Source organism: Aplysia californica, unplaced genomic scaffold (assembly GCF_000002075.1).
Source record: "Aplysia californica isolate F4 #8 unplaced genomic scaffold, AplCal3.0 scaffold00005, whole genome shotgun sequence".
Lineage (NCBI taxonomy): Eukaryota > Metazoa > Mollusca > Gastropoda > Aplysiida > Aplysiidae > Aplysia > Aplysia californica.
In genome coordinates this window covers 2,765,147-2,782,610 of record NW_004797275.1, presented here as the reverse complement: position 1 = coordinate 2,782,610, position 17,464 = coordinate 2,765,147, and the positions used below count along the sequence as shown (strand labels likewise).

The following is a 17,464-nucleotide window of genomic DNA, read 5'->3' as shown; positions in this document are numbered from 1 at the left end:
ATAATATTAGATAATATTAACCTTTTGGTGTTCTGCAGGCGGTTGGTGGGTGCTGCAATGGGGTGTGGTTTGTTCCTTTTATTTCTTTGCATTTGTTTTTGCCCCAGTTTAACTTTGTTAGGGGGGGAGGAGATGTGGCTGCTGTTGTACTGACTCACTGTCCCAATCAGCTACTTGCCCTGTACAGAAGAACCTGTTTAAAGCTGAGTTACAATGGATTGGGTAAACAAAAAATGGCCTTGGACAGTGTGTAGGTTTTTTGGGGGCACTATTTCTTTCCTCTCCTTATGTTGTTTCTGTCCATTTGTCATGCTTTTTTTTTCCTTTGCTAAATTATGGGTATTATTGCGTTGGTGCTCTTCTCTTTGCTCAAACTTTGACAGGATGACGAGCTGAAGATGAGAGTAGGGCCTATACTGCTTTTATTTTCCAGTTCTCTTTTTATGCCTTCAATGGTTTTAATTGTCATTATTCTCGATGCTCCTTAATGCTCCCAGGAATATTTGTGTTAATTCAAGTTTTGGTTGTGTTTTTACTTGTGTCTGAAGAAATATTATGAAGCATCCCTGGACCGGTCAAAGAAAGATGCCCAGCACGATGAGACATATTACAGTGCCATATCAGTGACCACCACGTACAACCTGGCCCGACTGTACGAGGCCTTGCACGAGTATGACAAGGCGGATAAGTTCTACCGAAACATTCTTCGAGACCATCCCAACTATGTGGACTGTGAGTTGGGGTTGACGTCTCTAAATTAATTATTATCAGAATGGTTTTACTCCCGGTTTGGGGTGGCATGTTTTTTTTTGGTTGTTTGTTTTGGGGGGGGGATTTTTTTTTCTCTGTTGTGTTTCACTGCACAGGAAGTCTGGATATTACCAGTTTGAGTTAACATTTTGCCTCAGTGTGGTGAAAGGAGAAATGTTTTTTTATTGTTTCTAAAATAAACACCCTTCTCAGTATTTTGGAGATGGAGCTCTTTGTCAATAAGAATTGTGACAGAAGAAAATGCAGTTGAAATTGTCTAAGACGGTCACCCATTGTCGAGGAGAAAAGTGGTTGTCTTAGACATGTGGACGTCTTAACATTGTCATTATAGTACTTTTGAAAAAATACAGCGGTCAGAAATGGGAAGTGGTCATTTGTACAGTAATGACTGTTGAGCAGGTTTGGCTGTATTCCAGGAATGAGAAGAAATGCTATGGCTTCACTGTTATCACAAAGGCATGAAAATAATTACTGTATCTTGTATTTTTTATTTTTTTAAAAGGAAGAGGACCCATATTGCAAAAGTTTTGGCATTTCTTTCATACTGGGAATGGAAAAAAAGGGTATTGCCAATCAGCTTTTGTCCTTGCAAATATTCTTTTTTTACACGATACTCATTAACTATCCATAAAGGAGCATGGAGAAGTTGCAGTTTTGTTCAACGTTGTCATTTATTAAATTGAAGTCCGGAAAGTTGTTTTTTTTCATCCAGCTTAAGAAGAAATGGTAGACTTTATCATCTGAAAGTAGAGCATGAAGTACCTGAAAATTTGTTTGGAAATTCTTGTGAGCATTGAGCAGTGTTGTGTATGGAATCCTCTGCATCAGTACCTGTCCAACTGTTTATTAATATGTATATTATTTTTTTTTTTATTGTTGTTTTCCCCAGGCTACTTGCGCTTGGGCTGCATGGCCAGGGACAGAGGGCAGATTTATGAGGCGTCTGATTGGTTCAAAGAAGCTCTCCAAATCAATCAAGTAGGTCTTTTTCTGTGGATGACCAGAGTTCTCTCGGTGTTGTCTGGCAACAAGGCAACAAAGAGCTGTGTGATGTTAAAGATGGTATAGGTTTATCCCCTTTATCCCCTGTCAACACTGTAAAGTTATTAAAATCAGTTTTTCCTAGATGTTTTTTTTTCTCTTTTTTTTCTTTCGATGTTGAGTATTTTTAAAACTTTTGTGAACGGTCAGTCCGGTAGAGAAATAGAGAGAGTGAGAGACTATGTATAGTCAGTCTGCGGCAGAGAGACTGTGTATAGTCAGTTAAGCATGGAGAGACTGCGTATAGTTAGGGTAGAATGGAGAGAGTGTATAGTCAGTTTAGCATGGACAGACTATGTATAGTCAATCTGGAACAGGGAGACGGTGTGGTCAGTCAAGTGGATAGACGTGATGCAAATATACAAAACAAGGGGGAGTAAAAAAATATTGGCCGTTGCTGTTGTGTACCATATAAATATATACATTTCTAGCCTTAAAAAGAGTGCGTTTTTGTCGTTAGTTTTTCAGACAATTTGTTTGTTTGTTTAGTAGAGGTTTTACGGCGCTCGCAACTGCATAAGGTCATATGAGCACCAAGACAATTTGTGAATTTTATAAAACCAAGCTGACATACTTTTTTTTTGTTGACAGGACCACCCCGACGCCTGGTCCCTAATAGGCAACTTGCATTTGGCAAAGCAGGAGTGGGGGCCAGGCCAGAAGAAGTTTGAGCGCATCCTCCAGAGGCAGTCCACCAAAGACGACGCGTACTGCCTCATCGCCCTGGGCAACGTGTGGCTGCAGACACTGCACCAGCCCATGCGAGACAGGGAGAAGGTAGGTGCTGGGTTGTTGTTGTTGTCCACGGCTGTTTCCCTCCCTGATCACATATAGCTGCCGGCCGGTGTGACCTTCAAGATGAGCAATTCCGCTCTTGCTGTCTGTGAGCAGTGGACCCAAGTTTTTTTCTGTCTCTGTTGCTTTAGTCTGTGGTATTTTTTTTAAAGCACTGAATGGCTGTGGTCATGTCTGTGTGCTTTTCTTTAGCTCAAACTAACAAATTGTGCTGATTCATCAAAGGATACTTCACCTTGACATCGTGAGTGGTTGGCAGGTGCTCTGGAGTGGCTTGCTCCTTTTTTCCATCAAACATCTATTGTCTTTATCACTCCTCCTTTTTTGTGTTTGTTATAGAGTTGGGGCGAGCGGACGGACGGGTTCGTTACTCGCGGGCTCAGTCAGAGCGAACGGGTAACGGACGGCCATGAGAGCGAACTGCGAACCTCAAGACAGTTCTTTTTTGGGTCCGCTGCACAATTTGGCTCTCAGTGAGCAGACTGCGGACCTCAAGTCTCAAGTCAGTTAGTTTTTTGGGTCCGCTCCACAATTTTATTCACTGGGCGGGCGAACGGACGAACTCTAGCAAACGAGATACTCGACGCGAGATTAGACCTGTCGTCTTGTTAATTAGGCCTGATGTTTCAAACCACTTGCGGTGCCACATGGAGTGAGAGATGCTGGTGACGTAGTACTATGTGTGTAACCTTTCACCTCGTGCGTGGGGCACACTGTGTACGTTCCAATTATCTCAAAGGCTAGGGGTGGGGGGGGGGGGGATTTCCGCCATGAACGCCTAGCTACAATGTGAGGCAGGAGGGTGATTTTTTAATTAATTTTTTTTTAGGGGGAGGGGAGTTGTAGGCAGTGGAAGGAGTCGTTCCCGTCCGTCCGTCCGTCCACTCGAATGTATGGAGTCTCTCGGTCCGCCCGTCTGCTCGCTCACTAAACGAACTGTTGTCTCTGCACGATGTGTGGCGAGTAGCAAACTACTCTTCGCAAACGGACGGTTCGTTACCCGTCTGCTCGTTTGCGGGTAGTGCCAACGAGTAGTTCGTTACTAGCGGACGCTAATTTTGCGAGCCTGACCCAACCCTAGTTTGTTACCTTCTTGTAACATCTCTTATCTTCGGCACTTATATGGCCTAATTGTGTTGCAAGTGCATTGAAACTTTTTTGCTTTAACCCTTCCATCTTTTCTTCCTCAGGAAAAGCGACATCAAGACAGAGCTCTGACTATGTACAAACAAGTGCTGAGGAATGACCCGAGGAATATTTGGGCAGCTTGCGGCATTGGTTAGTTTTTAGTACTGTGTATTAGAAAAGGTATCTTAAGACAAAATGTTTTCAGGCTCTCGTCAATTTTTGAGGATGTGGAGGTATTGGTATAATTTTAAGGCTTTTTTTCTTTTTTCCTGCTTTTGACTAAATAAAAAAAAGAAACAGCCTCATCTAACTTGAATAAATGTTGACCTATTTGCGACTGAAGGAGATCAGAGTTGACTGGGGTCAAAGGTAGTCGTAATGTGGATTTTTTCCAATTTTTCTCTAAGCCCTTGGATATTTTGATTGTTTATAAATGCAGCACTGTTCAAAATTGCTCTTGGTGGGTGCTTGGAGGGCATTATTAGTAGATCATACTTCTTTTCTTTCCTTCCATTGATTCTTCCTGCATGTTTTCCTCCTTGCGTTAAATGGCTATTATCGTGTCGATGTGCTTCTCTGTACTCAAACAGACAACAACAAAAAATCTCACCTTATTTTAAATGCTCCTCCGACTTCCAGGGTGTGTTTTGGCTCACAAAGGCTGCATCAATGAGGCTCGTGACGTGTTTGCTCAGGTGCGTGAAGCCACGGCCGACTTCTGTGATGTGTGGCTCAACATTGCTCACATCTACGTGGAACAGAAGCAGTATGTGGCCGCAGTGCAGATGGTGAGTTGAGTGCTTTACACTTATTATGATAATAATAATAATAATGATAATAATAAATAGCTGTTGTATCGCACATATCCCAGCTCAACAGCAAGGTCTATGCGCTTTACAATCACTTACTTTATGCTTTTTGTGTTACTTAAGATGAAAATAATGCTATTGTTTTGCTAATGTTGTTGTTATCGATCCAGTCAACTTTTCTTAGGTGAGACAGACAAAATTCAGACTTGTTAGGATAAATGTTTCTCGGTAGGCAAGCTGGTTAAAGTGTAAACTTTGGTTGATGATTTATGAGATGGTGAAAGTTCAAATTTGCTACATTCTTTCTCAGGATGTCATAATTGCACACTTTTAGCAATGATACGTAGCTCGTGACAATCAAATTTGGTGCAATTATTGTTACGTGAAATATGGGTAAGAAAGAACTTTTTTCAGGTTGTATGCGCTACTGGGATACACAATCGTTCTTTTCTCAAACAGTTACAAAATTGCAATCGAAGAGTACAGAGAGTTTTGTTGGGTTTTTTCCAGTACGAGAACTGTCTGAAGAAGTTTTTCAAGAACCACAATGTAGAGGTGATGGTGTACCTAGCCAGAGCGTATTTCAAGTGTGGAAAACTGGCAGAGTGCAAGCAGACATTGCTCAAGGTATTTGTTGTGATCATTGTGTTCTGGGACTCTATGTTTTATGTTTTAGTAAGTGTTTTACAGTACTTGCAACACAATTAGGTCATTTAAGTGCACAAGATTAGAAGTGTTACAAGAGAGGAACAAACACAGGAAAGAAAGAGGAGGGATAAAGACGATAGATTTTTAATAGGAAAGAAGGAGCAAACCACACCAGAGCACTCACAAACCACCAATGGCGACTTATATGAACCTTGAAACTTTCTGGGTGGTTGGAGGGTGCTGTTGGTGGGTCCTTTTTTTCTTTTCCTCTGTTACTTCTGTCAGTTTTTTTCTTTCTTTTTCCTTAGCACTAAATGACCTCTGTTGTGTCGGCACTTAATTAACCCATTCGAGTTACGAGAGCTGCTAAACTCTTATTTAAACTGATTCTAGGCTTGCCAATTATCCTGAATTTCAGTTCGGGGGGGGGGGGCAGCTTGAAAGACTGTTGCTGTATCAACCTGTATGTTTATGTTGTTGTATCAACCTGTATGTTTATGTTGCTGTATCAACCTGTATGTTTATGTTGTTGTATCAACCTGTATGTTTATGTTGCTGTATCAACCTGTATGTTTATGTTGCTGTATCAACCTGTATGTTTATGTTGTTGTATCAACCTGTATGTTTATGTTGTTGTATCAACCTGTATGTTTATGTTGTTGTATCAACCTGTATGTTTATGTTGCTGTATCAACCTGTATGTTTATGTTGTTGTATCAACCTGTATGTTTATGTTGTTGTATCAACCTGTATGTTTATGTTGCTGTATCAACCTGTCTAAGTGGGTGGTTGGCAGGTGCTCTGGTGTGGTTTGCTTCTTCTTTCCTATCAAACATCTATAGTCTTTATCTCTACTCGTTCTTTTTTATATTTGTTACTCTCTGTAACACCTCTAGTCTTTGACCTTATTGTGTGGCAAGTGCCGTAAAACTCTTACCAAAACTAAACAACCTGATATGTTGCTGTGTGAACCTGTCTATGTTGCTGTGTCAATCTGTGTAAATTATTTTTTGTCAACCTCTGTAAGACTTGCTGCTGAGTCATCTCATGTGACAATGTTATGTTATCCCCCAGGCCCGCCACGTCTCCCCCAACGACACGGTGCTGTTGTACAACATCGCCCTGGTGCAGCAGAAGTTGGCCACCATGATCCTCAAAGACGAAAAGAGTAACCTGAAGAAAGTGCTGATAGCTGTCCGTGACTTGGAACTGGCTCATGGGTAGGTCGCACCAGCTTTGGACGTTCAGTAGTAATAGGTAAAGGGTTTTAAACTTATCTAGGGCAGCTATCTATTCCAATCCAGTAATCAAAAGACGTGAAGTTCTCGGCTGACCCACGTTTTAAAAATAACAGAATAGACTTCCTGTTAGCAGATACGAAAGAAAATATAGCACTGAGAGACGACTTTTAGTCATTTCAGCGCTTTTTTTGTCCCTTTCGAAACGTAAAAAAAAGAGAGAGAAAAAAGCGCTCCCCTGACTTCAGTATTTGTCTCATATTTTCATTTCTATATTATGTACACATACATAACTTTCGGTCTTTTTTTGCATTACTGGAGGCAACCTACCTGGGAAGTTTGAATGATGCTGTTGTTGTACTTTTTTAGATATGACCTCTCAAAGCGGGAAAACTTTTGATTTCATATGACACCTTCGATATTGCTTAATCACTTTTAGAAACCCCAAACTAATATAGTTGGAATAAATCTTCAATATTGTATTGCCATCTGATATAATGTTTTTTAACCTTCAGTTTGATGGGCGATATGATATGGTTTGTGTGTATTTAGTTGGATGTTTTAACATTTTCCTTTGGCAGGGTAGGGGCGTAAAAATAGGTCAGGGAAGAGCCCCGGGCCAGTGGTGGATTTTGGCCTGGTAGGAAAAGAGTTGAGAGGCTAACATTTTTGTGTCATCCACATACATGTCACTAGTGTATAATTACAATGTTCTGTCTGACATTTTTGGTCATTTTGAAATACTAAGACCATAAGGTCAGAAATATAATGTTTTTATCTGCTCTATCAAAATTGTGAGATTATTGGGAATTGTTATCAAGGTATTCAAAGAATTGTATTCTCAAAAGCTTGACATGTTGTGCGACTCAAAATCGTTTCTGTCAAATTTCTCAAAACTAGGTGCTAAGCAGATAGAACTTGGTAATCCTAAGGTAGCAATGTATATCCAAGAGGGGCATTAAACAATACCTGTCTCTACTTGAATGATCCCCACTGGTCAGCAAAATAGCAAAATTGCCCACTAGTCAGCTATTTCACCCCGGTTGGCAAACTCTAATGCAGGGCATGTCCCTTCTCAAATTTAAGCTCTGTTTCCTTTACAGTTCGTTATTACCATGACATACCCAACAAACCCTGTAACTTTTCAATACATTTGCAGCTTCCTGTATAGCTCGCTTATAATAATGTATATGAGTGAGTGTGTATATGTCTCTTTTTTTTTTTTTTCATTCATATGAGCTAATATTTATTTTTTCACAGTTATTGTTCTTTGTACTTGGATTTACATAAAACACTTTTTTCTTTTTGTTTCAGTAACTTCACCTATCTGATGATAATTGTCACATTGTAGATAACAGGCAAAGTGATTTATTCTTGTTGTTTCAGTTACTTCACCTTCACCTATCTGATGATAATTGTCACATTTAGATAACACAGTGATTTACTCATGTTGTTCCAGTTACTTCACCTATCTGAACCAGCATGGAGACAGGATGAAGTTTGATCTGGCCCAGGCCGCAGCAGAAGCACAGTGAGTTCATAGTCAGGACATGCAGAAGGCTGTTCAGTATACAATTTTATCATGTTTGAGAATGTGTGTGAGACAGACCAGTGTGTGTGTGTGCGTGTGTTGTTAAATGGTCTCATAATGTGCATTTTCTGTCCTTTGATTCATCTGTAAAGTTAAGTGATTATAATTCTGCTTTTTACAGTGCTTAGAGCCTCCTGGGATTAGGAAGGATATAATTCCCCCTTTTTTTTTAACAAGTGAGGTATCGTGGTGAAATCAGGCGCTTGTCATAAAATGATACTGAAGAAACCAGCATTTTTCAGCCCACAGGGCAATTTTTATCTTTTTTAGCTGAACACCTTTTATCTCCAGTCAGAAACATATTCTATCATGTGCATCTTACAGTAAAATGATGTTATGTCCTACCACTTCTCTTTGGTAGTACCGTACTACTATGTCAGACATCTGTTAAAGTGTACTAAGCCAAGAAAGCCTAATTTTACAGGAGAGAGGTACAAAACTCTTTCATTCTTAAAGCAATTGTACCTACATTATGTAGTTTTTCTTTTTTCAACATTTAGGATTTGAATTTCAACAATATTTCTTGAGCATATGCAACTGATACCATAGATTTAAAAAATGCAATTGAAATAATTTTCAAAATTTGGGCATAGTACATTTTAACAGCTGGCTGACGAATTGCTTTAGGCTAGAATTGTTTGTAGGGAGATGTGATCGTGATCTTGTTGATGTGTTGCCTAATGCAGCTTATCCCTATGACCAGATTGAGGATAGCACTACAGCCTGTTTGAGAGAACGAATGTAAATATATTTAGACAAACTTTCCATAGCACACTACTGTCTTTCAAAATGCCCACCAAAAACATTTAGAATAATATTCATTGACAGCCCAAACGCGTAACAAGTTTGGAACCAAAACCTATGTGTCTTGTAAATTGTCGAATTTGTGTTGATGGGGGCGTAAAAGATGTCCAGTGAATTTCACCAAGGCCTCATGTGTTCTTCCCTCAGGCAATGCTCTGATCTGCTGAGTCAGGCACAGTACCACGTGGCCCGCGCCAGAAAAATTGATGAGGAGGAGAAAGAAATCCGGAAGAGACAGGAAGAAGAGATGGAGGCAATCAAACAGAAGCATCAAACAGATATGGTATGTCTTGAGGAAATTGTCCCTCTTGTTCTGTTTTTTGTCTTGCTCTCTCCTCTATTAATTTCATCCAACAGAGGATGAGGAGAATATCTTTTCTTGTCTTATCTTTTCTTTCGGTTTCTCTACTTGTTACTAAGGTACATATCAGTATTTTTACTTGTGGCCTTTTTTTTTTCATGTGGACTGTGTGTTTGAGTGTATCTCTCTTTCTTCTTGTCGGTATTTGGTTGTGTGTGGGTCATACATGCATATGTCAGATCAAATTTTCTTTCTCGTCTATGGGTTATTAGAGTAAGCCACTGGTAGGACCTTTTTTTTAAAAAAAATAATTCTGTACTCTTTCTGTTGGGGTCTGTCTCATCAGGCATGCTTTGTCCTAGCACTGGATAACTAACTGTGTGTTGATGTGCTTTTTGCTCAAACTAGCTTGGCTCCTCAGAAGAAATTGACAGTGAGCTTTTGCATAGATCATGTGTGTGTAAAATGGGAGAGATTCCTCCTGCTGTTCATACATTGCTGAGGTCTTGAGCTTGACAAAGCTTGAAGATAACCGTTTTGACCTTGTCTTTGGGGTTTTGTTCTTCAGATGGAGAAACTGAAGCAGAAGGAGGAGATGGAGCGTAAAATGCTGGAGCAGAGAGCCGTGTTTGTGGAGAAGGCCAAAAAGATCAACCTGGAACCAGAGGCAGAAGACAGGCCTCGGAAGTCAGGTGGCAAGGTAAGAGGAATTTTCCCCCAGTTTTGAAATCCCAGACTTCAATTTTGTTTATCAATTGTAGAAAATGCCTCCAAAGCCAAAAATTATAATGCTGTGGGTTGTTTTTGTTTGTTTTTTGGTTTGTTGTTTTTTTTCCTTTCGTGTGTGTTTTCATTTATAATTAACACTAAGTCTTTCAATCCGCTCAATTTCCTGCTCACCATAGTGACTAAAAGTGTAGACCCAAAATTTCACAGTGATCAGTGAAACAACAATATTTACTAAGTTTAGATTTCCATACTGCTAGAACTGCTGTAGAAATTATTAGGGGGCTCTCACAGCCTAGAGGTTAAGGTGTTGGCCTCTCATTCAAAGGTCCCGAGTTCGAATCCGGGTAGTGACCGAAAAATGTTTTTCTCTTAAATTGTCTCCTTTCGTCTCCTCTTTCTGCCCCCACCCTTTCACCTCCTCTGGGCTCCTGATTCTTTCTGCAGCCTTTCTACTGCTACTCCCTGGCTCCTTCTTACTACTGTCTTTCTGCCACACCCCTGATCTTCTGGTAGGAAATATCTACACCTAGCCTTCTCTGACAAGGGCGAAAAATGTCAGAGGGCCTGTTTGCAAGTTGCGCTCATTGAAGATCTCTTGGTAGTCTAAAATTGATAAGAGTAAGCTTCGGCCGCCACGCCTGCAAAATTCAAAATTTTCTGCCAACTGAAAAAAAGTTTAATGTGTCCTGCACGCTCGTATGACCTTATGCAGTTACGAGTGCCATAAAACACTTACCAAAAAAAAGGATTTTATCACGCAATATAAGGGTATGAGAAATTTTTTGTTTGTTTAAGGAAACTGACAAATTTCAACCATAGTGTCAGCGGTGCCTGCAATTTGACAGGCCAGTTGATTACCGATGATAACAGAGTCCCTTTCCGATTTGACAATCGAGACGTGAGTCTGATGAGGATTTTTCTTTGGGTGATGACTCTTCACTGGAGGCAAATCTACACAACCTAAACCCAATCATTTCCACTCATGATGCTGACTAGTCTGACATCATCATCTTCATTGCCTTTCTCACCCTGGATCAGGATATAGACCATGAACAAACACTTCCCAACTTTCCCTATCCTAGGCTAGCCGCTTCATGTCACTCCATGTCTTCCCACTTTTCTGTACCTACATTTCCGTGACTCTTCTCCAGGTTCCACATGGTTTTTCCCTTGAACTTTTACCCTGTGGGTGCCAGTCTCACACTTTCCTTGTAATGCAGCTGCTTGACTTCCTGAGAGTGTTTCCAATCCTTCACCAACGCCTTCTTCCCGCCTCATCTCTGACTCATTCTTCTTAATACTTCCTTGTTGGTGACCCTGTATGTCCATCAATGAAGGACTGCAGAAGAAGATGGTCTGACACAGTAGCCGTGGGGGGGGGAAAAAAACAACAGGTTGTGGAGGTACGGTATACATGCCAAAATCAGTTCATGTGAGCATGTTATCATAATTTAGTAGTGGAGGGCTTTGTGGTTCTTGTGAAGTGGTATGGTAGCGATCATTTCGTCTTTTTTTTTCCCCTCAGCGTTCCAAGCGAGCGGAAGATGGCGAGATTTTGTCTGAGGGGAGCGAGGAGGAGCGTCCGAAAAAGAAGAAGAAGAAGAAGGGGTCTTCCAGCGGTTCTGAGATGGATGATGATGAGGGTGACAAGAAACGCAAGAAGAAGAAGATCAAGAGAAAGTAAGAAGTGATGAAAGCTATAATGTATAAGTTGCTTTGAAAGCACTGAATTCCGGCTGCTTAAAAGGGCGTTTGTACAAATCGATACTGAAGTTCTTTACATAGAACGTGGGCATCAACCGTAATAATTTTGGCCTCAAAAGGGGTGATTTACCACAGCCTTGACAAAAACTCCCCAAAGCAGAAAGTTGATGTTTGTACAAGGCAGCAACTCACCCAGCAGTTTTCTAAAGGTTAAAGCTACGTTGTTCCTTGAAAGGTTGAATCAAATGTGTTGCCCTCTCAATTTGTAAAGTAGGCATGTATAAGATGGGTGTTGGAGTTTTTCTTTAGCAGCCTGTGCACAGTATTTTGTTTGCTGTGTTTCATGTTGTATTGTGTTATCTTTATTTTTTTATTTTTTTTTGCTTTCACATGGTAATGTTGGTTTCTATTTGTTTCAGATCAAAGAAAGACGATTTTGTCAATGACAGTGATGACGAAAATGAAGACAGAGATCGTAAACGTGGTAAAAAGAAGAAAGGCAAAGAAGGGAAGGCGGAGAAGAAAAAGAAGCAGAAGGAGGAAGATGATGGACTAACAGCGAAACAGAGGAGGAAAATTGTGTCAAAAGCGGTCATCTCGTCCAGTGAAGGCTCTGACTCTGATACGCGGAAGAAAAGACTCCAAGAGTAAGTAGAGTGTCGTTAACTCCTAGTATACGCGAGGCTATTTTCCTTGTTCACTCCACTCTTGTTTGACCTTTTTACACAATATCAACACCGAACTGAGTAGAAATGAACAGTTTGATTATAGTAAAGCAATGATTTGCGAGCGTTTCGTAGATTTTTGTCACAACTGTACACACAATCGAGTGATGCCATGAACCTGCTGAATTAGTGCACCATGTACTAAGAGTTTTTTTTTAATGGGATGGGGGGTTCTTCTGTTGTATTTCATTGTTATGTGTTTGTTTAATGGAGACATACATTTACCATTCATGCATCAGTGGAAATGGTATTTGCAATTATGTATTGTTTTGCCTTACTTTTCTGTTGGATTAGTATGAATTTGATTCCACGATGCATGTGATTTTAAAAGAATAAGCTAGATGTTGACTATGAATGCAAAAATCGTGCTTGCCTGCTGGTAGTCTTTCTTACTTTTCTTGGCATGCATTCTATGCGCTGAATAGTAACAACAATAACCCTCACTTCGCGTGTGCCGGGGACCTTAGGGTTGAATTCTGTAGTATTGACGCTCTTCTTGTACTTCATTGGACTTGTTTTACTTTGCGAAGAATTTTGTCCTGGGTTTCTTTAGCCTTCGAACCTGGTCTAAAGGCCACCTGTCCACGACAATCACCTGTACAGAGGACCACTACCCACTTTCCCCCCTGCGTCAAAAAAAATTTATTATTTCTAATATTGACAAAGATGTCCGCCTATCTAAGACAACTGTTTTATTTTTATTTTTGACAGTGTTTTGGAGAATTTGGACTATTTATTATTTTGTGTGTGTGTTTCTAATACATATTTTGTTTTTTTATATTTCAGCAGCGGCAGTGGTAGCGAGGACAATGCTGCCAAGGGCAAGCGTCGTCGCATCATCGACTCTGGCAGTGACAGCGATGCTGGAGGAGGAGAAGGAGGGAAGAAGTCGGGATCTGGGTCGGAGAATGAGGGTCAGCGCCGGTCAAGGTCAGGCTCACGCTCCGGCTCGGAGAGGAAGTCAAGATCGCGTTCTGGGTCACGCAGCTCAGGGAGGTCAAAGTCACGGTCCAAATCAAGGTCAAGGTCGCGCTCTGGCGACGAGGGAAACAAGTCTGGTTCCGATGTTGGATCGGCAAAAGCGGCGAATTCTGATGGAGAAGGGAGTGGCAAAGAGGGTGGTGGTGGTGGTAGGTCGGGCAGCGACGGAGAGGGGAACAAGTCTGGAGCTGGGTCAGGGGATGAGGCGGGCGGAAAATCTGGGGATGAGGCCGGTGGTGGTGGGTCTGGGGGAGACCAGGCCAAGTCTGGGTCGGACAGTGATTGAAGTGGTGCACAACGGCTTGATAATGTGTTGGTAGCTATTGAAGTGTTGGAGAACAGCTTGACAGTGTGTTGGTAGCTATTGCAGAAGAGTGCAAAACAGCTTGACAGTGTGTTGTTGGTAGCTATTGAAGGACTGCTGAGCAGCTTGATAATGTGTTTTTAGCTTTTGAAGTGGTGCAGACTCGCTCAATGTATTGGGGTGGTTCAGAAACATGTACCGTACCGTAAGGTCTTGGTTAGCTAATGAGGTGGTGGAGAAAGCTGTAGCGGACTTGCCAAGTATTTCAATAAAATTGGAGCCATCTGGTTTTGTTTAGTCCATCGAATCCCTTATTAGATTTGCCTAAAATCCAATTTTTTTTTCTTTCTTGAATTATGTTTCCGTCAGTCGTATGCGACTTATCATAATTGGTATGAAAATACACGTTTTTATTTGTGTGTATTTGCTATACCATATATTTGCCACTCTCGGTTTGTTACATAATCTTAACCTGCTGGGGTAACGGAGACTCCAATTTTTACCCCAAAAGTCCTATTTTTGGTCCTGGGGTGTTTGGCACATCTACACTAGGTTCAAAATGAAAGGGTAAACTTTACTTTCACCGTTTGGACTAAAAAGACATGACGTACTGGTTTGAAGTTGAAGTTATGTAGAAAGGCTGAATTGTACAAATTGCTCATTTGTGTACTATGAATATATGAACAAATGAGCGTCAAATGTGCTTCTTTTACTACCGCCATCATGTATGCCAGTCCTGTAGGACTGCACAGTATAAATGAATTAGAGTAGGAAAGAAGAGGTCTGTAAACAGCTGAGGCTCCCTCTGAAAGTTAACACACAAGTGAACTAGAAATTTTAGAAAGTTTGTTTGTTTTTGTAATCTATTGGTTCTAACGTCTGCGATGTTTCTATTTCGTTTGTCAGTTGACTTCTCTGTTTTCATAATCTGCATGGTTCACAGAACATGTGAAAATCATTTGGAGATACGTTGGCATTATACAAAAATGAAAATATGGAGGGTTTTAATTTTTAAATTTGTAGCAAAAAGTCTACTGTGTAAAAATGTATGTAAAAGTTTGGACAATGGTTCAATAGCATACTATTTTTTTTAATGATTTGAATTAAACTTTAATTTTAATAATTTTACATGACCATTGCATTTCACATGAAGCTCTTGTCAGCTAATTTGGACTCTGGCACATTGTAAAAGTTTTGTCATTTGTTAGACATTATGCCAATACATGCATGTATTTAGAGCACATGTGTACATTCTCATTCTTTGAATGATGTAGATTTTGGGTTTGTCATTTTGTATTGATTGATGGAAAGTGAGCTTTAATAATGCAGATTTTCAGTCGTAATATGTGTACAAACTCCTGACATGACTTTTTCTATTGGGATTTAGACATTGGGTCAGGCAAAAACACTTACTGTCTCTTGTTTATAATGTGTTGGTTGAGAAATGTCTGCTGTTATCTCCGAGTGATTTTGAGTGCACACTTTGGTGTTAAAAAATTTGCAGTTGTGACAGGTTCGTGAATCAAATTTAATAGGTCTACTCTAAGTTGAGATTTTTCACTGCCACCCATTTTGCAATTTTTTTTCCCTCCAACTGTGTACAGCTTTACCAAATGTGGAGTTTGAACATTTTTATTTGTTTCAGTCTGGGGCAGAGTGACCTGGCTACTATGAGAAGAGAGCTATTTGTTACCGTTATGGTAAACGAAATGATTTGCTTAATGGTTGTTGCACTTACATGAAAGTTCTGAACTTTCTTTGTTGTAAAGTTTTAAAATTCTGGCCGATTTGAATTAATTAATGAAATGCTTAGAATGAGTAACTGAATAGTTTTCCGTTTTTGTTGTTTAAGAAAAAAATATTGTGACGCTAAATTTATTAAAGAATGCACAAACTTTTGGAATTCCTTTGTGCTTTTATTTTTTTCAGCAGGTTTGACCATTTTTTGTGCACGTTCCACCAAGATGTACATTTCATGGTCTAGTCGTATTTTTAGTTTGCGATCATGCTGGAATGTCTTGCATTGAATAAAATATGCACTGGTGTGCGGTCAGCTACTTCCATTTCTTTTTTTCTAAGTGCTACTATTACCCTGTGGTCTTAATGTCATCTGTTCAATGTACTAAAGAGGCCTTAAATGTGCATGCTTCCCAAAGACTATTTCTTTACTCTCCTTTTCTTGATTTTGTCTTTCAATCTTGCCTTTTACCAAGTACTGTAAGAAAGGCCAATATTGTGAAGATGTACATCTCTTTACTCAAACAAGATAAACGGGAACGCTACGATTCCTCTGCCAAAAATGAATTGGGTAAACCTGTCTTATATAATGAAACTTGGCTGCGCTGAACTCAGAATCAGCTAAAGGAGGCAGATTCCTTTTTTTTTAATTCATTAAAATCAACAAAATAACTCCTATTCAGTGAACACATCGATTAGCAAACTCGAATTCAGTGAAGTCGCTTGCAAATTGCAGGACGAACAATTTCTCCACAATTATAATAATAATAGTAATGGATTGCATTTATATAGCGCATAACCGCTTATGCAATGCTCTATGCGCTTGACATGACACATATGGAATTACAAATCAATTTCATAGGCACATAGTACACGGCGTCACTTTTCGCCCGATTCTCTGTTACTTTTAGTTCGCGTGAATCAGCAGCCCGCCGGAGCTCCCCGGCTCGGGGTCACGGGGTTAATGAGCCCTGAGGCGACTTTGCCGGTGTCGGTCAGGAAGTTCGCTTTTTTGACTATGTATAAAACGATATAACTTCTTCCCCATCCCACATAGCAAACCATTACGCGGATGTGCTAAAAGCTCAATGTCTAAAGATTTATTCTGCGTTAGAATGGTTAATTTCTGTGCCTTAGTTTTTGTTCTAAGCAAGTCTTTGTAGAGTACCCAATTTGTCCTATTCTAGTTACAAACCTATGAATAAATGATTGTTAATTTTTTTAAAAGCACGATAGATCTCTCCAAAATCTGTGTTAAACTGACTACGAATATCATGTCTTTTACCATGAGAAATCTTAAATCTGCGCTAGTAGAAATAGTCAAGTTATACGAGAAGAAAGATTCACATCTGCATTTATTAACTAAAGATGATCAGCGTTAGCTCTTATTTTACTATTAAACAAGAGAAAGTTACTCTGCGTTTGTTCATGAATCATGCTGTGTCTGTGGCAGCCTGCATACAATTAAAAAGATATAATATAGAATCTAAGCAATTAAAAAAACCACAAAACCGTGTAAATACATGGGTAGAGATAAACTTCTTGTATGGAATAAAAATAATGACAGCTTACACATTCATTCTTAGTTTTTGTGTCGGAAATATGCGCGGACACAATTATGAATGTAAAGAAATCAGTCACATTGTCAGTTATTGCAAATGGTCATAGAAACGAAAAATAAAGCAGGAAAAGTCTGGTGCTAATTCAGTGTCCCTGGAAAGCTAGAAATTATTCTTATAACCCAATTACGAGAAGTCATCCCTATTATTCATTCAAATTACAAAACCTAGACTTAGCGTTTTAAGAAAAGTAAGGAATTTCTGGAGTGTAACAGATACTGTTCGTGTATTAGATCTACGTTGAAGATGTATTCTAGCACTAAAATCGATTTGTACTTTTCATAGAGAAACTTCATGGTGACTTTTATCAACTTTCGAGAAAATATGTGAATATTCACGATTATATTAGACATATAAAGTTGAATTTGGAGGAATAAATTCATAGCGAATTGTGTGCCCGATGGATAAAGTTGCAAAATTACAGCCTTCTATTATAAGCGCAGATACCATCTTTTCTGAGTATCTGCACCAATGTTATGTCCTTCATGTTCCAAAAGTTCGACAGATTTTGACGATGCCTTTTTTTTATATTGATTTTT

The 17,464-nt window shown here is 39.8% G+C and overlaps 1 protein-coding gene across 1 annotated transcript in view; it reads left to right on the top strand.

The window, feature by feature from the left end:
• LOC101856767 (RNA polymerase-associated protein CTR9 homolog) overlaps positions 1-15,631 on the top strand; it is a 30,988-nt gene extending 15,357 nt beyond the window's left edge. Inside the window, exons 12-24 of the mRNA XM_005089357.3 lie at positions 549-732; positions 1,661-1,749; positions 2,404-2,589; positions 3,798-3,885; positions 4,375-4,523; positions 5,055-5,171; positions 6,267-6,412; positions 7,890-7,961; positions 8,973-9,108; positions 9,695-9,826; positions 11,381-11,535; positions 11,979-12,206; positions 13,071-15,631. Coding sequence (XP_005089414.1) covers positions 549-732; positions 1,661-1,749; positions 2,404-2,589; positions 3,798-3,885; positions 4,375-4,523; positions 5,055-5,171; positions 6,267-6,412; positions 7,890-7,961; positions 8,973-9,108; positions 9,695-9,826; positions 11,381-11,535; positions 11,979-12,206; positions 13,071-13,551 — 2,163 coding nt within the window. The 3' untranslated portion in view covers positions 13,552-15,631. The remainder of the gene's footprint in view (positions 1-548; positions 733-1,660; positions 1,750-2,403; positions 2,590-3,797; positions 3,886-4,374; positions 4,524-5,054; positions 5,172-6,266; positions 6,413-7,889; positions 7,962-8,972; positions 9,109-9,694; positions 9,827-11,380; positions 11,536-11,978; positions 12,207-13,070) is intronic.
• The last annotated feature ends 1,833 nt before the right edge of the window (positions 15,632-17,464 follow it).